Below are 19432 nucleotides of genomic sequence, written 5' to 3' on the forward strand. Positions count from 1 at the left end.
AAATCGATCTCGAAATCCTGTTTTTTGAGCAATTTCGGCAAATAACATGAGCTAGAGTCACCAAACCTGACATGTAGCTTCTAGAATAGTATATACATATACATCGCCTGTTGGAGGAAGAGGGTTCAGGGTATCCCCTAGTCGGGAGCTCCCGACTAGAACCTCTTACTTGTTTTATTTGTGTACTCATTCTTCGTCCATCTTTTAGCTTGGTTAAGCGTAGATCTTGAGAGCCTTAAATAGTACAGATACAGCTAGACAGGAATTAGCTTACTAGGTACATGCTTGCTAGTTAATTGAATATTCTATTCAAAACTATTTTGGAACAGATTAATTTGTTTATTCCCAATAAATATGGGTTTGTACTCGACCTGCCCAAATTGCGAGAAAGATATTAACAATTAATTACAAATAATATACTCTGATAACTCATTCAACAGTTTTAAGAACCGGTGCATTTCGAAAAATAATTTAGAATCCGGATCGGCTTCAATATTATTCGCTTTACGCATAGTACACACCTTTAATATAAAATTCTTAATTGTGTGATGGGTTAATTTTACTCTTATCATTTCGTTTTTATTTATTGTTAGTTATTAGAAAAAAAATATATATATGTATTTTTATATATATATATATCAATTTTTTAAGCTTAAGAAAATATGCCAGAAAAATAATTGGTGCTTTAAAAAGATAATAAAATTTACAACCCTCTAAGGATCAAGACATATATTCATACACACTTAGAATGTAAATAAGTAGTAAAAATGCTATTTAGGACTTTTTACACACTAATAAGACAAATAAAAAATTTAGCGCATTTTTTAAGCAAACGTCATTAAGACAATGCAAACTTTTGAGCTGTGGCTTTATATATTTTATATATTTACCTGTAGTAAAATGAGCGCACTCAAGAAAAGCTAGGAATACGTACGTATGTTAAAGATAATTCATAAGATATAAAGGTAAAGATTATATTTTGTATAGCAAAACATTGTGTAAATATAGAACAATTCATATTCAAGTATATAACAAACACAAAGGAACTTATTTATTGTAGCTACAATATGTGTGTACATAAATTTCCATCGGTTAAGTTTTTGTATTTCACGGGCTTTTTTTATACAAGGAATGGGAAATGTTTTTTTAAGCTCTAATAATTTTATCCTCAAAGCTTTAAACATATCGAAAAACAATAAAACAAGTATTCAAATATGCATGTAAAAAATAAATAAATAAACCAAATTGATTCTAACCAAATCCATTAACTGAGAATAATAAACACAATAGTTCAAAATAAAAATTACATTTAATAATATATATTTAATATATTTAATAATATGTGTATCCGTAGGGTCTATTTAACAACAACACTATAAACTGTACATTATGAATCTTCGTTGTCCTCCCCATCAGACGAGTCGCTATCTTCTTCGCTCCCTTCGCTAAACTCACATTCCAAAGCTTCATCCCCTGGATGCCTTATCAACAACATTTCATTATCACTGTCCTCATTGGTTGCTTCGGCTTGATCTTCGCGGGCTTTCAGATTCTCCGACCTCTCCAGGAGCACCCGTATCGTGTATTTGTTGTAGTCGCATCTGAAAATTAATTAAAATTATTTGGATTTCCATTAATGAGTACGAATTTAAATAATAGCACTTACATTTTGTTAAGCATTTCATATTTTCGGGAAATGCTCTCGTGTAGCGCAAGCAAAGCTGTATGCTGAAAGACGCCGTCACGATAGCCATGGGTAGTCAGCAAGCAACAGGCCCACTGCAAATAGAACTCAATGTGGGGCGAGGACTGCAAAAGGCGCGCGAGCTGTTGCAGCAAACGCTGGGCGTAATCGGGGGATAGATCCGCGCAAAGTAGCTCAACTGGAAAGAAACAAGACATTGGCTTCAAAATATGCAGGCACGTGCTGCAATCCAATAGCAATCAATTTACAACTTTTTTGTATGCATGTTTCAATTCAGTTTGTGGGGCTAGTACGTGGCCGAGAGGGTTGTATTAACAATGTACCTACGAATAGTTCCGCCAGTCAAACCCTAACCGGCCATGCGAAAGCAAAAGGAACCTTGAAACTGTTTATTAACAGCAAAAAACAAAAATTTGCACATTCGATCCGAACGGAGTTGGGTAATAAGCGCCTTGAATGTAAGGGTAAATCCAACTCCCGTCTATTTTAAGACATGCGAAAAACGGCAAAATGCCTATCGATTATAAAAATTACAAAAAAGCAAACGAAGGGTCTCATGCTGACTCTGTTGGCAAGGTTGAACTGCATAAGGAACTTTCAACATTCCAGTATTCATGTAATTTACGAGTACTTACTGTCCCTATGCGGCACGCGCTCTAGCACTAAGGTCACCAAATTGGGCTCGTTCAGTTTCAAGGACATAACGAGCGCCTTTGTGAACTCCTTGTTCTTTAGCGCCTCGTGTGTCGCTTTAGGTGTCACTTCCAACGTCAAATCAAACGGATCGAAAACCACACCTGAGAAATATAATAAATAATTTAAGGAAATCGTATTGTACTGTAATAAGTATGACGAGCTGCTCACCCTTGTCTAGCGCATATATGCAAAGTCCTTCGGTGCCTGCGGCGGCAAACGCTTGCCCCGTGGGGGAGAAGCGGACAGAGAAAACCCTCACTTCAGGCTGAAAGCGTCGTGCGGACATATCACCTTTCCGGACTCCAGGCAAACGAATCGCCACTTTGCCTCCCTCAAGTTCCTCGCGCTGTTCAACCAAAGCCATGTTGCCAAACTCGCTGAGATGCTTCCGGCTGATGAACTCCTGCAAATTAAAAGTAAGTAAGCATACTGAAAGTAACCATGGCATATTCCACTCACATTTAAACCGTCCAAGCTGTGGTTTTGAGTTATTTCGAACTTCTTGAGCAACATAGCCTCACGCACATGATATATACAAATATTGGCGGATTTACCCGCAGCCAGAATACATTCCCCATCCGCCGAATACTCTATTGTTGAGAAGTAACTAAGAAACAGGGATACGATAAAAGATGAACGGAAGGTTGATAGAAATGTTGGTAGCCCTTTCTAGGCTGCCAAATAGAGTTAGACTCCGTGTTACTTACTTTGACTCTGCATTCTTTTTGGCAGTTACAATATCAGTTTCCAATCGCCCGCTGCTTAGATCATTGCGTCCCTCAATTGTGGTCACTTGTGTTGCAGATTTAACATCAAAGATTATTATGTTGCCAACAAGTGTAGCGACAGCAACCTGGGTAAGGATTCAAAAAAATCACATTGGATAACACGGATTATGAAAAAATGAAAAAGGTTTCATTGGCATTTACCTCTTCACCACTGGGACTAAAGGCGACGCACGTCACGTCGGAAAGCGCATCGATTGTCTCGTGCTCGCTGTTGCTCTCCAGGCAATTCCAAATCTTGACCGTTTTGTCCCAAGAGCCTGAAATGAGCGTCGAAGAAGTGGCGACTGGCGAAAAAGCAACAGAGGCCACAGGCCCCTCGTGACCACTGATAACTTCCAGCAGTTTTCCCGTCTTGATGGACCACAAATATATCTCGAACACATCTTGCCCTCCTGCAACGACCAACTCTCCAGAGTAGTCCACTGCCACGCATGCGAACTGTGCGGGAGTCGGCGATGTAAATGTTCTAAAATTACGATACCTACATATGTACATAAGGGAACATTGGGTTAGATGGAATTAATGTGCATTTAGTTAGGACAAATCAGACCTTATTATGTCAAAAGCACGCACTGTGCCGTCCAGAGAGCTGCTAACCAGGAACTTTTTATTGCGGCTAAACTGGACCGCGGTTACGCCACTCGTGTGCTCACTGAACGTCACAAAGCAGAAGCTGCTCTGTGTGTTCCACAGCTTCACCTTTGAGTCCTCGCCGCCAGTGGCGATATACTGGCCGTCTGGAGAGTAGGCGATACAGGCCATTTCACTACTATGGCCCTGCTGCTTCATAATGTATTGCTCGCTCTGCCATTCCCACACCAGAAGCTGTCCTATTTCGCGCGAGGCCAGCGCAACCCAGTCGCCAGTGCAGTTAAAGACGGCCGCCGAAATGGGATATTCGGATATGCTCAGCGAGTGTATCATATTTACGTCGGGTAGCTCGTACAAATAGAAGGCGCCTGTGCTAAAGGCTACAACCAAAACCTTGGTTCGTCGATTATAGTTGGCCGCGGTTAACATGGCATCGCGCTTCTCCTTGCGTGGCTCGTTAGCCAAGTAGTGCCGTCCTAGCTTTTTGTAGAAGAACGGGTGTGTTGTTCTTACGCTTTCATCTTTCACTTCGTTTTGGTCAGCTTCCAAGTCTTGCTTTACTGTTTGCTTTTCGACATTGTTTTCAATATCATCCTCGGACTCGCTGTCTGATCCTTTGAACGCATTAGGAGCCCTGCGCTTCCGGGCTGGCGGTGCAGCTTCTGGTTTTTCAGCTTCAATCAATTCCGATGGCTCCATGCTACACTCCCACAGGCAGAGTTGTCCATTCCGGCTCAAAGTGTTCAAGTGCAAGCTATTTGATTCGAAAAAGCACGAGACTATTGCATCCGTGTGGCCACTGAGGTTGTAAGTGCGAAAGTTTTCCAAGTAATTGACAGCGCATATTTTAGTCGAGCTATCACGGGAGCCTATGGCCAGCAGCTTAGAGTCTGAGGACCAATCCAGCCACGTAACGTCATCGTAGCCACCAAGGAAACTGCGTTTTAGCACAAATGGATTGTATTCGCCAGTTATTTCGCCAGGAGCGCAAAAAATTAGCACTAGATTCTCTCGTGCAACCGCGAAATAGGCACCATCGGGACTAAAGTTGATGCACTGCACTCCCGTTTGGAATTTATGCCGATGTATGACCGTACAGGAGACCATGCTTATTAAATGCGCATCGCCCTGCTCATTGACAGCGATCAGCAAGCTGCCATCCGGCGAGAGGGCAATGTTTGTGTAGTTGTATCGGGATTCCAGGGCCAACGTGCGCGACTTGTTGCTAACAATGAAACAACAGAGATACGTTTTAGACCGGGAATAGGAATGTGCGGGGTTGGGTAACATACTTCTTGAGATCGTATACGGTTATCCGGTTGCCCACAGGACTAATAACTGAATTGCCATCTGGTGTGAAGACCAAGTTTCCATTGCGATAAATTGTGCCCAACAAATTCGAAAACTGCAAGCAAATTAAATTATTCGTTATGCCTATCAAGTGATGTATTCCTCATCGCATATATTCACTTTGTAAGAAAACTTCATATCGCAGCTTTACTATATAACTTAATATTTTAAATTAAAGCGTTGAAGCGGTAATTATAAACAAAAGCACTGCACGTGTTAGACAGTGCGGCGCTAAAATACCAAATATTCAATCTAATAATAATACCGAAAATACTTACAAATCTCCATGCGAAAAATATTTTGGTGATTTAGTATTTTTAGCAAAAGTAATTACAGCTGTTTATTACAGTGCTGCCAACTTATCTTACTTACACATTAATTTTACGAAAAGAAGAACAAGATACAATTTACAAAACAAAAGAAAATACAAAATACTCGTAACTGAACAATGGAAACGAGCAAATCCGCTTCGGATAAGTTAGCCGAACGCAAGGCACGTTTACTCGAGCTGCACAAACAGCGCCAAGAGGCGCGCACACAAAACCACCAAGAAGTCGTCGCAGAAGACGCTCGTAAGAAACTGCCAAGCAATTGGGAAGCTCGTAAGCGACAAGCAGAATGGTTGCTTGCAGATGACAAGGCACGCGCAGATGCAGAGTCTGCTGGCAAAGATTATGAGCGCCTGCAGCTGCTCAAGGTGTCAGCCATCGATGCGGAACGAATAGAGAAAAAGAAGAAACGCAAAGATAATCCCGACTTGGGCTTCTCCACCTACGAGGCGCAAACAGCCAGGCAATATAATCGGTTGGTCAAGACTATGCCAGTTCGCGATATGGCCAAGTATGAAAAACAAAAGGCTGAACTGGGTGAGGCCTTTTACGGCGGCCCAAACACGACACTTCATTTGCTTACCAAGGACACGCCAAGTGCTATTAACAATATGGTTAAGGATTTGGAGCAGCAAATCGATCGCAGAAAGAAGTATTCCAGACGACGAATCTATAACGACGACGCCGATGTCGACTTCATAAACGAACGCAACTCAAAATTCAACAAGAAATTGGATCGTTTCTACGGCGAGCACACGGCTGAAATTAAGCAAAATTTGGAGCGCGGCACGGCAATCTAAACCTAATTTTAAGGCAAACAATTTGATTTAAATGTCAAACCTAGCTCTTAATGGCACTTGTACCTAGAAAATAAAGCTATATAAACATGTTTATGTACATATATCTAAACGCCAACCTATTTTTTTGTTTCAAGTTTCCACACGTATGAGGTGCAGCTATTTGGCCGTCTACCTAATGGCGGAAAATACCGCAATGTTGGTATTAAATACCACAGCATAAACTAAAAAATACAAGTTCCTAATAATGGCATTAATTGATCCCTCCTCAAACAAGGTTTGTTTAGTTAGCTCTGAATTTGAAAAAATTAGCATATAGGCATATTATAAACTCTTTCGTCATCTTTCAGCGTATTATGGTATGTTATACAGACACTAGACATAATGCACAATTTTAGCGCACGTGAAAAGTATTTGATTTCGAACACATTAAACTGTTTGCCCGTAATACTGCAAGGACGTGCCGTGCTCATAGATCTGCGAAATGAGACATCAGTAGCAGGGATTATAAGTATCGCTGACGGCCATATGACTTGCGAGCTGACAGACGCGGTTTTTATTGATCGTAATGGTCAGTACCATGCGTTCGACCACTTCATGATACGCAATCGTATGATTCGTCTGCTGCATATACCACCGGACCTGGATATTGGTCGTGAGCTTTCGCAGCTGCACCGCAAACCCACTAGAAAGACCAAGACCAATGCCAAGCGTACCTTTAAGCAAAAGCGCGCAGAAGAGCGACACAAGGAAACTTTGGAGAGCATCAAAACTCAGAGGAAGGCTGAGAAACCGAAGGAAGATATAGAACTTGGCAAAAATTAAGAACAAATAAACCACTAACCCAAATCAAACACACTTCTTTATTCATTTAGCAATATAATTTTTGTATATCCATAATTAGTTGCTGTGCAATATAGTTAACATAGAATATTATTTTGCTTTGTTCTGCTCCTTGTATTTGTAGTGCAGCTCCATGCAGTCTGTTTCTGAAATTTTGATCCAGCCATTTGGAGTCATGTGGTACACCCGAACAATTCCGCCCGAATAAGCATCACGGAATGTAGCATGGTAAATGGCACGGCGACCCAGCTCCTGTGCTTCAGTGTCCTCCAAGTCCCAGTGGTAGCCTGAGTCAAGGACTCCGAAAGCATAAATTGAACCGCTGCCAACCGAAAATACGTTGCCGGGAGTGCGTGATCCTTCCGAGTCCACGTAGTACAGTCCAGGTCCGCGCTTATCATACCCGGCTAACATCATGCCCATGCTTAGGCCCATGCCCTTGTACTCGTGAGCGATGTTTGCCATGATCTTGCTGGCCGCAGCCACTGAGATGCGTTCCTTGTTTCGCAGCTCGTGTAGGCGACATTCCTTTGCCAGCACGCGATCCCAGTAGACACAGTCAGCGGCACCGCCGGCCAGCGTTCCAAGCAAGAACTGGTTTATTTCGACAATTTTTTTCATTGACTGTGAGCCAATGTATTGACCTCCGGTTGCACGAGAATCCACGGCAAGTATGACGCCGCCTTGGTACTTGAAACCCAGAGTTGTGGTGCCGTGATCAAAGTTTATCTTAACCCCGCTGTTACTTGCGTTTGCTTGGATTTTGTTCAAATTTTCAAGGGGCTGCGGAAGAAAATGAAATCGTTTACTTGTTTATATTAATATAGATATATTTTAATATTTCGCTTACATTCTCAAATGGGGGGGCCGCCAATGTATATGGATTTGCAATATTACTGGTGAATGCGTTTAGCTCGTTCTCGACTTCCGTTGAAGTCCAGGCAGCTGGCTTCATATATGAAGCATTGGAAATTTTACAAATTTCTGCTAAAGCCATTGTATTTACTATATCTTTCCTTTAGTTTTGCCGACACGGGAATTGAAAATTATTTTGTGATGAGATGACAAAAATTAATAAAAATTACCCAACACTACGATACATACAGTTATGGGCACCCCAATTGCTTTAACATTTCCGTAATGTTATTAACAGTGGACACTCAGTTGTTCTTGAATAAGAGGCCGTTACTCATCTCAAAGTTTTCAACAAATTAATGTGATTTAAACTATTTTTCTTAAAAATGATTGAGAGCCAGCTTAAGAGCTTAAAGTGCTTTTAAATAAGAGGTTTTATACATAACAAAACCGACAAGATCGATATTTTCAATAGCACGATAAGTTTTCGATATGCTCAATAGGTGACAACCATGAACAAACCTGTTGCCAATTTTGCAATTCGCCTCAATTTTCTCTTCTATTTTCCTTTAGGCCTGGCTTAAAGCCAAATTATCTCTGGGCGTTTACTAAATGTAAGCAAAATATAACGCAAGCTGCTGATTATAGTTTTTTAATCATAAAGTAAAACATGGTTAAAAACCAGAAATGTAACGTATAACGGTATTAACATCAATTTAAGTTGTAAGTCTTGACAGTGCTTTAATACGCTGCAAAGCGGTCGACTTCGATTAGCAAAATATTGTTGTATTTGTGAAACGTGCCAAAAATGAACAAAAAAAATTAACTCAATCATAACCATAGCAAAATAAGAAAAGGATATGGTAAAAAATTCTAAAAGCATCTAAGTATGTTAATGCGTGAGTACAATGATATGTGTGTGGGTATGTACATATGATCATATGTATGTATTTAAGTACACCAAAAGTGCAACGTATTTTTATGGGCATTGTACTTACACACACACACACACACATGGTTAAGTGTATTGTTGACTTGTTTTTTAGTCGATTTCAAACAATTGAAACCACTTTATTTTGGAATTTGCTTTTAGACAATGCAGTATGGATCACAATCTGAAACAGGAAGCCCTGCCAAATGCCATTTCCGGGGTTTGTCCAAAAAGAAATCGTATCGGTGCATAGTATATTTCGTAATATTCATTCATTTCAGCATGACTCCAGAAACTGGACGGCATTGCACGAAGCAGTTGCGGCAGGAGACGACAAGCGTGTCCAAATATTGCTGTCTAGCAGTGCCGATCGCCTGGCCAGAGAGTCTAACCAGGGCAACACGGCATTGCATGAAGCAGCCAGTCGTGGGCTCAGTCGCTGCGTAAAGTTACTCTGCGCGCCCCCACCCACAAAGTCGCACCAGAAGGAGAAGAGCAGACTGAAGGCGAGGGTGGCAAACACGATCGAGGCTCTGCACAATAGCACGCTGAATATTATTAATAACGAGGGTCTCTCGGCGCTTCATTTGGCAGCGCAAAATGGCCATAATCAAAGCTCTAGGGAATTGTTGATGGCCGGAGCAGATCCCGATGTTCAGAACAAGGTTGGTTGTATTTACATATTACATTGATTATATCATATCTAAAAATCGGCATTCCATGTTTAACTTAGTACGGCGATACTGCGCTACATACTGCTTGCCGTTATGGCCATGCCGGCGTTACTCGTATCCTTCTTTCGGCATTGTGTGACCCCAACAAGACGAACCTGAATGGGGACACTGCGTTGCACATCACGTGCGCCATGGGCCGCCGGAAACTGACGCGTATTTTGCTGGAGGCAGATGCACGGTTGAATGTGAAGAACGCACAAGGCGACACGCCTCAGAGCATTGCGATCAGAAAGAATTACCGCGAAATTAATGAAATTCTGAGCACTCCAAAGCGTATACGTAACCGTAGAGAAAAGCCAAAGGAAAATGATAAATCGGTGCCTGCTCAGGATAAAGATAAAGATAGTGCAGATAATGCGATCAATTGGTCCCCCTATGGCTGCCATTACTTTCCCGATCCGCGCTCCTTTCCATCGCCCAAACTAGAGACCTTACCCAAAGAACCGCTAAAGCAAGGCGAACAATATTTTCTCGACCTCGCCGGTCACATACACAAGGGTCCAGTGAGTGTTGGTAACACATGCTATTGTGGCCCCTTCTTCCGGCATATAGAAAATAAATTGAACTGTAATCGCAAAAGTCTAAAGAAGTACGTGCACAAAACAAAGGAACGACTGGGCCACAAGGTTCAAGCGCTGGCGATAAAGACGAATGACCAAATCGAGCAACTGACCCGAACGATGATCGAGGATCGGATTCGTTGTGAAAGCAAGAGGCAATACATCAACGAATACCTCCGCCGTGGGCAGCCATTTCGCTCCACATTTGACAATCCAACCAAAAGTCAAAGAGTCGAACGCACATTGTCTCGTTGTCGAAGCTTGGATTTGCTTGAAAGCAATTTTGAAAACGGCAAAATGTCTAATTCTAAGAGTGTGGACATTTTAGAAAAGGAAAATCAAACTGTTGTTGATGTTGTCTACCATCCCCATTCGAACGATGTGCCAGTTGAGAGCGATTCTCGTTCCAACTCTAGTACTGGAATACCGGAAAATTGCAATGATGTCATGGCCTCAGCCGTTTCGGCAGCTCAGGAGGAACTTAAGCAATCGAAACTGGATGAATTAAAACAGGATTTCCTTAAGGTATCAGAGCGACTTGGAGATTTGTTGGAGAAAACAACTCTTATCATGGAGAGAGATAATGAACAAGAGAGTAAACGGCAGCTTTGCTCTCTTTCCCCGGAACAAAGCAATCCATCCATGTATAGCCCAGAAAATCCGTGTCTCCTGCTAGAAAATAAGGAGAATGGCAATAGTCCGAACTATGATGAGTATACAAATGTGCAGCGACGCTATCCCAACTCTAGTGAAACCTCGAATCCCTCACAGAACTCGAACAGTTGGGAGTTTGAAACGTCGCCTCCAGGCGGCCAAAAGTACTATCATTGCATTGGTAGAGGTGAAAACATGTTGAATACGGTTATTAAGGCACTTCGCAAGGATGGCGTTTTCACGGATAATAGTAAGGACGACGTGGCTTTCAACCAGAATGCGGACAGAATATGTGGAGACAAGCTACTGTATAAGGAGCAAGCCCACGACACTCCGTCTCCGTCTTGTAGCACGGATGCTGTGTTTCATGCGCGACAGTCCCGCACAGGTTGCCCTAAATCTATATCCAATTTAATGAAACGACAACCACTATGCTTGGAGGATAACTACGTGGCCAATCCAACTCAATTTAATTCGAATCCCATCAGTTTTGCTGAAGGAGACATTGCAAATCACCCAAGCGGGCTACCTATAAGGCAAAGCTCCAATGATGCTGTTGGAAAGGTTGAAATTAAAAACAGTGAGATAAAGTACCTAAAGAAATCTAATGCTGGCCAAGTCAAAGACATGGTAGCACATTTGCAGGATAAAATAGATTCGAACATTCAGTTTGACAGTGATGTGACCTTAAGCCCAGATTCGCAGCATTCAAATATAATTAGCCCGCATTTGAATAACAGCTTACACAGTATTTCCAACCATGGGAGCGCTCCTCAGCTTCCGTTGCAAAATCCTTCCGCTCTGTACACAGCTCACATGAGGAAGCCCCAACAGTTCGGCGTAGCTGAAAGGCAAATACCCAAAGATGCATATTTTCACGATCTCCCGCATCGGTCACAGCATATGCAAAGAACACAAAAGATGTACTCCGGAGATATTGGAAATGCTATGTTTGCTGGGGGCTATACAGGACAGCAAGAGTTTGACGCACCGAGTTCATCTTTAACTCTCAATCACATCCAATCACATGATCATGAACCATTACATAAAGAGTACATTAGCCAAGCTCCTCATGTGGCTGACAACAATCAGCTTCAATATCTGCATGGGAATCTGGTCCAAAATGTCAACTCTATTAGAGCGCATTCCATGATGTTCCGGAATCAGCTCCCGCATAATGTTTTAAACAGTGACGTCGATATTGACGTGGATGAAATCGCATCTGTCGGCTTATACAATAATGTTTCCAGCCTAGTTTGAGTTAAATTTAAGAAACGACAATTAACTGTGCAGATTTTGTAGCCACCATTTTGTAAATAGTTGTCACAATGTATTTATCATAATTATTTATATGTATTTTATATATGTTATCCTGTTTATGTTGCACTATACCAGTTATTTGTCAAATCATATTCTGGACGTTTGGCCGCAAAGTAGCAACATTAGCAGTAAAATTTCATAATTCGCAGCATTTGTTTGGCACTATTTGTCTGAAAATATACATGTGTATGCATGTATGTACTTATTCTGTAGTTTTTTGTATCTTCACTTAAGCGTACGACTATGAATAACTACGTATAGTGTTATTATTGAATTAAAATATATTTTCTTTAAAAATCTTTTAATATAATAATAGTATTAATGTGTGTGTAAATATCAGAATGTCAAGTACATATTTATTGATAACAGATCGTTTTGGTGTTTTGATAGACATGCGGCTTTCGACATTGTAAAAATAAATTTTAAAAAAAATGTTTATAAATTAACTATTGATGACAACTTTGATATCAATAACTACATATAATATGCTTGTTTGTTAATACATTTTAGCATTTTCTTAGAAATGGTTTCTCGATGTTTAATATTAAATTCAAAATTCTATAAATGATGTCGCAGAAAGTGTACTGTTTTGCTGCTGCTGCCGTCTTCTACTCACTAACACTTATCGGCCACTTAATAATATCTTAATTCTCAATAGTCAAATTACAATAGCCAATAATGTATTCGCTTTTAATGTAGCCTAATATAAACCTATTAACATTATTACTTTTGCAATCTATTGGAAATTTAGTTCTTGGCTTTAATGAAATGAGTGTCGATAGATAACCCGGCTTTCCTCAATTTAACTTAACAATATTGTTGGTCTTAAGACAGCAGGGATGAGTTATGCTCGCTTGGGACTTTGCAAGTTACGAATATTTTAAGATCAGGTAATGTCTCAAAGGGGACTATTGTCCGAGTCTTCGCGCTCTTGGATTGTAGTTATACTTTGCTGCAAGGCATTCGGTGTTAGCCACTCTCTAAAATAGACGAATATCGCATATTTATATTGCATATATCTCTTTCAGCCAACTCACTTTGGTAGGCATCTTTGTAAAAATGGCACACAGGAGCTGAAATGTGCAAGACGGTTAACCCAACTGGGTATTTCTTGGCCGCAAAGTATCTGTTGAAGATGCCAATAGGAAAAGCTGTTATTGCAACGACCATTAGAGGTTTTTGAGTCACGTATACGCATACCTGTGTCAAGTTGCCCGAAAAGTGGTTACAATTATTGTTCATAAGATGATAACGATCTCCACGAAATTGATTGCCCAATTCCTCGACAAGGCGACGAACTTCCTCATAAGTAAAGTCGGTACAGCCGATTTGTATGCTCTGTCGGAATTGAAACTGTTCACCCAGCTCGTCGTGGTCGCGTGGAGATATTTCAAAAACACCAGTAAACGGAAATGGATGGCCACCATACGCAAACTCCGTGCCAAATGCTTCTACGCCGGAATGGAATACGCCAAGACCAATCGATGTGGTATACTCGTTAATCCAGTACTGCGAACAATATAAAATAGGTAAACAAATATGTCGATCCAATCAATCCATGTTGTTCCTTACCATGTCATATACGTTAAGAATAACTGGTTCTCTTGTGCCCATATTGGATGGCAAGAGCTCCTCATTACCATCTTTCGGGACACTTAGGCAGCTCGGAAAAGACAGGTTGCACGGCAGCCCGTTGGAGAACATTGATTAAATGCGTTGTTGGTTTTCTTTCTTACTACAACAAAAGATAGATATGTATGAGACATAAACTCTCGACGAAAATGTTTATAAATAATTCTAAAAAAGTCTGCACATTTGTGTAACTTTTAATTCGGACTTGAAGCTAAATCATTTCCATATGTACATATGTATGTACGATAACTTGCATTTACATATGTTCAAATGTACTTTTTTTATGCACATATGTTCAAGTACATACATACATATGTATACATGATATATATTCAATCAACTACATGCACACATGTATACATACATACAAGTATTACAAATGTGTCATTCCAAACAACTTACTCGATTTACAGGACCCTAATATTCCATAATCCAGAGCAAGTTGACAATTTGTAATTGGCTAATGTTAAGAACTTCGCATTTATTGTTTTATTTACTTCCGCGTCTATTTAAAGTTTATACACAAAATTTTTTTTGTTTATGGATTGATTGTAGAGTTGTATCGGCCCAGTTAAGTATCGTTCATTGGTTCATTTTATCGAACTACTGAAATAGGTTCTTATTCCTTATTTAATCTATCGAGTTTATTTTCAATCGAATATCGCACAAGCTCCGCTGATACTTTTCAAATTTAAAAAAACCAAATAAACCGTTACTTCTTTTATATTTTAATAGATCAAAGCAGCATATAAAAATAAAGAATTCTGAGAACAATTCATTTTCGAAGTTTATATATCTTTACATAGATTGATTTGATTTGTTTCCAAATTTAAGAAAAAAACAAATTTAAGAAAATACCCCAAATCCATTCTCGCTTCCGTTATCACTTAAGATACCTACACTCCCCGATCGGCCACGAATGGTATATATAATGGTATAATAGCTAAAGCAAAAAAAACTATACGGCTTTTATTATCATACGGAGAGTAACTAGGCATACCCCAGTACTTCATTTTAAGGGATACGAACAGCTGATATCGCAAAAGAAGCATATGCACATTTACGTAAATATGTAGGCATGTACGTATTAACCTGTAAGTGTTTGATTCGTGCGCATGACAGAGATTTTAATTCACAAACAACACGTGCCAACCAAAGCTCTCAGCGTCACTGAGAGGAAAACAGAGGAAGCACAAATAAAAACGAATTTTGCCGGCTCTCCCAGTCGTGGCGGCGTCATGGTCGCAGCCAACTTCTGGGTATATCCTCAGAGACACCCGTTCGCTCAGTTTATCTGTGGCAGTGGCAACAGCTACCCACGCCGTGCTCTCAGTCTTGGTCGAACGATGCGGAAGAGCGGTTAAGGTTGAGTCATCCAAAAGGACCCGACACAAAATGCAGCAAATACTAGTGTAGAGATAAAAAAAATTGTTTTGTTGTGAAAAGTTCAAATAAAATCAACGCAAGGCATAAGAAAAATATTATTTAATTACAATCTTGATAATTGTGTATCGTCATCCATTTGATAATTGCCAAACACCCAATTTTTTTCTTCTTGTGAAAGTGCATTATAAATTTAAGGCAAAATTTTCTTAGATAAATTTGCGTATTGGTTGGTTTCGATGACGAAAATGTAAAAGTTAAAATGGAAAGTTCGCCGTCCAGTTCAATAGAGAAGCAAATTGATCACTTTTTGGAGCATTTTAAACGTAGTGCTTCCAAGGCCATCGATACCGACTGGGTTGGCGGTTCCGACTCCAACAGTGGACAATCCAATGGCAGTCCTCAACGACAGCAGCCCCTGCAGCGTTTGCTCCAAAGAACCAAAAGCAGATCCAGCTGTCTAGACGTATCGGAACTGTCAGGTAAGTTTTCCCCAAGGGCCGCTAAAACTCAGCTCTTGTTGAATACATCATTTATTCAGTCAAACATCAAGGCTATTGCCTTACCCTTACTCCACTCACCAGCATATTGATTTTCCATTGGCATTTCCTACTCAGTAAATGTCACGGCTAGGCTCTCTTTCCGTTCGTACGCCCGGGTATATATTGTGCAATGGGCTTATCAGCCTACTATCAGGACTTTATCTTACTATTTTACCTTAATCTATCATTCTTTACCCTTGCTCGTAGAAAATTGTAAATATACCCATACTACTTGAGCACGCGTTTCCACACAAAGGGCTAAATATGTTGATATTAATGAGTATTAATTAGTTTGAGTCCAAATGGATGAAAAGGCAACTGTCCTTCATACATCTGGGATGCCCCAGAGGGGCCGGTATATTTTTCCAGAGTGCGAAACTCGTCCATATTGCAGTTTAAGCAGAATTTTGAACAGAAGTGGATCAGATGAAAATTAAAAAGTTGTTTAAAAAAGTTTTTAATTATTATTACAGACATTATGGGTCATTTATTTAAAATTGGGGAAACATTCACTCAACATTGCCCTTTCCACCTAAATGGCCACTTCTGTGAAAATTTTAGGTATATTGCAACTTTTGCCTAAAAGTTGAATTTTTAAAATGATTTAATATTGAGAATATTGAATATATCATTAAACAAGGTTTAAGGAACAAGTTGAAATATATCATGGAAGAAAAAAATTGAAAAAATTGAGGGATTGCTGAAGAGAGATCTTAATTTTAAGGCGGTTAGCAAATGTAATTTAAAGCTCAGAAAACAAGGATTTATTCATTGAAACACACACACTTATTAAATTTCCTAAAAACCTTTCCCTAGCGTGTACTCCATCAAATAAGGTAGGTTCAGTAAATTTCAGCTTCCTAGCTCAGTCAGTCAGGACAGGCAGTTATATTCTCTATATAGAATATATCTTGGGCTGTAAAGAAATGGAAAACCGTCTTGTATGTTTGCTGGTGCCATATTGTATACGTTTCTCTCATTAGGCTGCACTTAAATGGCCGCTCTTATGAAACACATACTTATGTACGTATGTATATGTATGTACACATAAATGCCGCTAAGTGTTACACCCTCATAACAATTGGCGCACCGCTGCAAGAGGGTTTCAGTTTTATTTAGGGTAGACGACGCTTATTGCTAATCTCTGGTACTCGCGATTCTCATTTGTTTTCGCCTGTTGCTTTATTTCAAGCCCACGCTCGCAGATACGTAAATAGTTAGCATGGGCGAATGTGGCCTTGGTTCTTAGCTGTTTTTTCAGATCGGCTCAGCATGATATAGTTTCACAGTGTCATAGAAGATTGGATTTAGAAAAATTGTTTATAAGGATTATGGAATCTAACAAAAGTTGGCCGTATGCAAAGTATAAATCATTATTCGTTTTTAAATATGTCAACAGTTGAAAACAACAGTTCGATAAATGATTAAAGACTTCGTCGATATCTCTTTTTAGTTATTTGTTTTGCACTAGCTTGCCGATCCGTAGTTTTCCCATTTCAAACTTCTGGCGCACTATAAGCCGTATGGATACCGCTGTATCCTCAAAAAACCAAATGAGCATTTCAAATAAAATGCTATTAATTAGCTTAATATTGCCCAAAGTAATATATTAATGATATATTTAATATTTAACAAAGTACATTCTGCGTTTAACATACAACAGCTGTGTTTATTTTTATCGATAGTTCTGTAACTAGTCATGTTAGACTGGAACTACTAGAACGCTGTTAAAAATTTGAATCCAAGCCGCCGATTTTCTTACAAGTTGTCATGGATTTGAATAAACTTCGCTATAATTATAAAAAATTGCTTCGAATCGTTTGAAATAATTAATCTGTTAATTATCTTTGTTCAGTTCAGGAATCAATGTGTTAATAACATATGCTATGTTAATGTTATTCCCGCTGTTATGTTATTTATATGAGTTTCTTCTCTTCTTCTTCTTCGCTTCTGTGTAAAAATAAACCCGGTGAACAGTTGAAATATACAACTAATGTTTCTTAAGTGCGTTAATATGTGTATATATATATAAGTCGTGACGCGCGTGTGTTTATTAATATTGCAAATGCATAGAATCTATTTATCCATATATAAATATATATACTGTTATGTACATGTATGCAGTACATTGTTTTGTTTAACACAACACGTTCATATGTGATTGGTTTTGGTGCAATTGTTATTTCGCGTAAATCCTGTTATATATCTGTTTATAAATTGCTCATTTGACTTGAATAACCAAAACTAACTAAATTGACGTACTGGGCGCCGCCACACAACACCTAGCATCTGATCGAAGTACACAACGATGACCTTTCAACAATAATCATGCATATTCTTATGTGCATATAGTATGTGGGTATGTACATACATACATATGTTGCATGCAGTATATAGGGGCGTTGTAACTACTTCCTAGTCGTCATTGCCAAACTGATATGCTAATTATCTATAGACAAAACGCCTGATTGAGTTGAACGAGCGAAAGGGCTCTGTGTGGCAGATAACAATATTGTACATTAGATAAATTGCCGCAAGAAGTTTTGTTATTTACATAAACCAGAAAGCAATTCGTCAGTCACATTTACAATCATACCATCATTAGAAATTGTTTTATAAGTACGTTTAATATTTTGTTTACGTACGATTACAAACTTGCTTTGAAGTAACCTTTCAGGCACAGTCATTAAGGGCGTAAAATGATTCATAAATAAAACATTTCACATTAACCTTTTTACAATATACGACATATATATTTGTCATGAATCGATTGTATTTGTCAATTTCCCCAACTATCAACTTTATGAGCGGGGAAATATATATAAACAAATTAATTATACATATGTACCGCATTCAATAAATTAGTATTTCAGCTGTTATTACACTGACAACAGATAATTGCCCAGATGTTTGCTCCCGACTGCAAAGTTCTGACTAGTATTTATATAGTTTAGTTTGACTGATGAGCAAGCTGATCTGTACATGTGAACGACTATCAAAACAGCAGATAGACATCAATAATAAGAATAGAGTACGAGCGCATGTCCATAAATGTATTCAGTTCTGCCAACTAAAATCAATTACAACATTTCAGCTCCTGTGTGTCGTGCTCTTGGTTCGATGATGTTTTCCAGCACTAGAAATAGTACTGAAAATTAACTAGTGGTAATTTGTCCCTTCGTACCTTAAATCGTTGCTTCTATTCTAACTGAATACAACAGAATGCACAAATGGATCGGTATTTTACATTAGCTGAATTCAATATGATATCGAGTAAAATATTAATAAATAAAACAAGAGGCCCGACTAGAGAGCCTTGCAGAAATATAACAGATCGCACACTTCGCACTTGACTTTGCCTTCATAAGAAATGCATTCTTGATAACCTTCGGATCCATAGTCGGTATTTATAGTCCGACCATTATTAAATTTTGTTATTATTGAAGTGCGAGGCTTTACCTTTATTACCTATATTTATCCATAATATTGAAAGCAGGAGATATCCTAATAATAAAATTAATAATAATTAGAATATACAAACAAAAATTAGAGATATTTTATGACTCTTGTGCATGGTGTCTGAGCTTATAGATTTATAAAAAAGTATTCCACTTTAATCTAATTGCGTAACGTAAAAATATATGTATTTGAATGTGTCGGTCTTTTTAAACGCCAAAAATAAATCACAAAAAAGTGCACTGAGATTCGCAAAATAGACATGT

The 19432-nt window shown here is 39.1% G+C and overlaps 7 protein-coding genes across 15 annotated transcripts in view; 4 read left to right on the top strand and 3 right to left on the bottom strand.

Annotated features, from left to right (window-relative positions):
* Positions 1 to 6368, top strand: part of LOC135432042 (pre-mRNA-splicing factor Syf2) — a 116686-nt gene extending 110318 nt beyond the window's left edge. The window contains exon 2 of the mRNA XM_064687500.1: positions 5559 to 6368. Coding sequence (XP_064543570.1) covers positions 5579 to 6259 — 681 coding nt within the window. The 5' untranslated portion in view covers positions 5559 to 5578 and the 3' untranslated portion in view covers positions 6260 to 6368. The remainder of the gene's footprint in view (positions 1 to 5558) is intronic.
* Positions 1291 to 5387, bottom strand: LOC135431865 (periodic tryptophan protein 2 homolog). Its single transcript, XM_064687210.1, has 10 exons — positions 5251 to 5387; positions 5073 to 5185; positions 3740 to 5005; positions 3331 to 3670; positions 3109 to 3254; positions 2861 to 3008; positions 2570 to 2804; positions 2341 to 2502; positions 1667 to 1883; positions 1291 to 1601 (listed from the first exon to the last, which is right to left on the bottom strand). The coding sequence occupies exons 1-10, from the start codon at positions 5266 to 5268 to the stop codon at positions 1388 to 1390; spliced, it is 2859 nt and encodes a 952-aa protein (XP_064543280.1). The 5' UTR covers positions 5269 to 5387; the 3' UTR covers positions 1291 to 1387.
* Positions 6369 to 6392: 24 nt separating the features above from the next.
* Lsm10 lies at positions 6393 to 7096 on the top strand. Its single transcript, XM_064687501.1, has 2 exons — positions 6393 to 6533; positions 6607 to 7096. Exon 2 carries the CDS (start codon positions 6641 to 6643, stop codon positions 7079 to 7081), a length of 441 nt encoding a protein of 146 aa, XP_064543571.1. The 5' UTR covers positions 6393 to 6533; positions 6607 to 6640; the 3' UTR covers positions 7082 to 7096.
* On the bottom strand, positions 7097 to 8171 carry Prosbeta5 (Proteasome beta5 subunit). Its single transcript, XM_064687499.1, has 2 exons — positions 7950 to 8171; positions 7097 to 7882 (listed from the first exon to the last, which is right to left on the bottom strand). Exons 1-2 carry the CDS (start codon positions 8094 to 8096, stop codon positions 7190 to 7192), a joined length of 840 nt encoding a protein of 279 aa, XP_064543569.1. The 5' UTR covers positions 8097 to 8171; the 3' UTR covers positions 7097 to 7189.
* Positions 8172 to 8497: 326 nt separating this feature from the next.
* Positions 8498 to 12544, top strand: dgo (diego). Of its 3 annotated transcripts, none has more exons than XM_064688210.1 (4): positions 8498 to 8568; positions 9048 to 9105; positions 9167 to 9550; positions 9619 to 12544. In XM_064688210.1, the coding sequence occupies exons 2-4, from the start codon at positions 9058 to 9060 to the stop codon at positions 12091 to 12093; spliced, it is 2907 nt and encodes a 968-aa protein (XP_064544280.1). In that variant the 5' UTR covers positions 8498 to 8568; positions 9048 to 9057; the 3' UTR covers positions 12094 to 12544. The 3 variants fall into 3 exon arrangements, with proteins under 3 accessions (XP_064544280.1, XP_064544278.1, XP_064544279.1); XM_064688208.1 differs by having other exon boundaries at positions 8530 to 8853; XM_064688209.1 differs by having other exon boundaries at positions 8530 to 8841.
* A 272-nt stretch (positions 12545 to 12816) lies between these two features.
* Positions 12817 to 14375, bottom strand: LOC135432482 (deubiquitinase DESI2). The gene is made up of 5 exons (XM_064688211.1): positions 14188 to 14375; positions 13726 to 13888; positions 13354 to 13662; positions 13191 to 13279; positions 12817 to 13133 (listed from the first exon to the last, which is right to left on the bottom strand). The coding sequence occupies exons 2-5, from the start codon at positions 13855 to 13857 to the stop codon at positions 13052 to 13054; spliced, it is 612 nt and encodes a 203-aa protein (XP_064544281.1). The 5' UTR covers positions 13858 to 13888; positions 14188 to 14375; the 3' UTR covers positions 12817 to 13051.
* Positions 14376 to 15351: 976 nt separating this feature from the next.
* LOC135432478 (guanine nucleotide exchange factor DBS) overlaps positions 15352 to 19432 on the top strand; it is a 46311-nt gene continuing 42230 nt past the window's right edge. The window contains exon 1 of one of the 7 annotated variants that reach the window (XM_064688203.1): positions 15352 to 15650. In XM_064688203.1, the coding sequence (XP_064544273.1) occupies positions 15431 to 15650 (220 nt within the window). In that variant the 5' untranslated portion in view covers positions 15352 to 15430. Of the gene's footprint in view, positions 15651 to 17748; positions 18070 to 19432 lie in introns of those variants that run through there. The other 6 variants (XM_064688202.1, XM_064688204.1, XM_064688206.1 and 3 more) reach the window with 6 other exon arrangements.

The sequence above is a fragment of the Drosophila montana genome, unplaced genomic scaffold, assembly GCF_035044405.1.
Source record: "Drosophila montana isolate Dmon_TW-CO22-7 unplaced genomic scaffold, ASM3504440v1 contig_3200_1, whole genome shotgun sequence".
Classification (NCBI taxonomy): domain Eukaryota; kingdom Metazoa; phylum Arthropoda; class Insecta; order Diptera; family Drosophilidae; genus Drosophila; species Drosophila montana.

What these genes read in the sequence shown, in the direction of transcription:
- LOC135431865 (XM_064687210.1), bottom strand. An exon ending in AAAAAGAATGCAGAGTCAAA is followed by an intron (nt 3,009 to 3,108) that starts GTAAGTAACACG and finishes CCTGTTTCTTAG; the next exon opens with TTACTTCTCAACAATAGAGT. An exon ending in GCGCGTGCCGCATAGGGACA is followed by an intron (nt 1,884 to 2,340) that starts GTAAGTACTCGT and finishes GTTTCTTTCCAG; the next exon opens with TTGAGCTACTTTGCGCGGAT.
- Lsm10 (XM_064687501.1), top strand. Translation starts at nt 6,641, where the DNA reads ATGCACAATTTTAGCGCACGTGAAAAGTATTTGATTTCGAACACATTA.
- Prosbeta5 (XM_064687499.1), bottom strand. Translation starts at nt 8,096, where the DNA reads ATGGCTTTAGCAGAAATTTGTAAAATTTCCAATGCTTCATATATGAAG. An exon ending in CGGCCCCCCCATTTGAGAAT is followed by an intron (nt 7,883 to 7,949) that starts GTAAGCGAAATA and finishes TTTCTTCCGCAG; the next exon opens with CCCCTTGAAAATTTGAACAA.
- dgo (XM_064688210.1), top strand. Translation starts at nt 9,058, where the DNA reads ATGGATCACAATCTGAAACAGGAAGCCCTGCCAAATGCCATTTCCGGG. An exon ending in TGCCAAATGCCATTTCCGGG is followed by an intron (nt 9,106 to 9,166) that starts GTTTGTCCAAAA and finishes CATTCATTTCAG; the next exon opens with CATGACTCCAGAAACTGGAC. An exon ending in ATCCCGATGTTCAGAACAAG is followed by an intron (nt 9,551 to 9,618) that starts GTTGGTTGTATT and finishes TGTTTAACTTAG; the next exon opens with TACGGCGATACTGCGCTACA.
- LOC135432482 (XM_064688211.1), bottom strand. Translation starts at nt 13,857, where the DNA reads ATGTTCTCCAACGGGCTGCCGTGCAACCTGTCTTTTCCGAGCTGCCTA. An exon ending in TTCTTAACGTATATGACATG is followed by an intron (nt 13,663 to 13,725) that starts GTAAGGAACAAC and finishes TATTGTTCGCAG; the next exon opens with TACTGGATTAACGAGTATAC. An exon ending in TTACAAAGATGCCTACCAAA is followed by an intron (nt 13,134 to 13,190) that starts GTGAGTTGGCTG and finishes CGTCTATTTTAG; the next exon opens with AGAGTGGCTAACACCGAATG.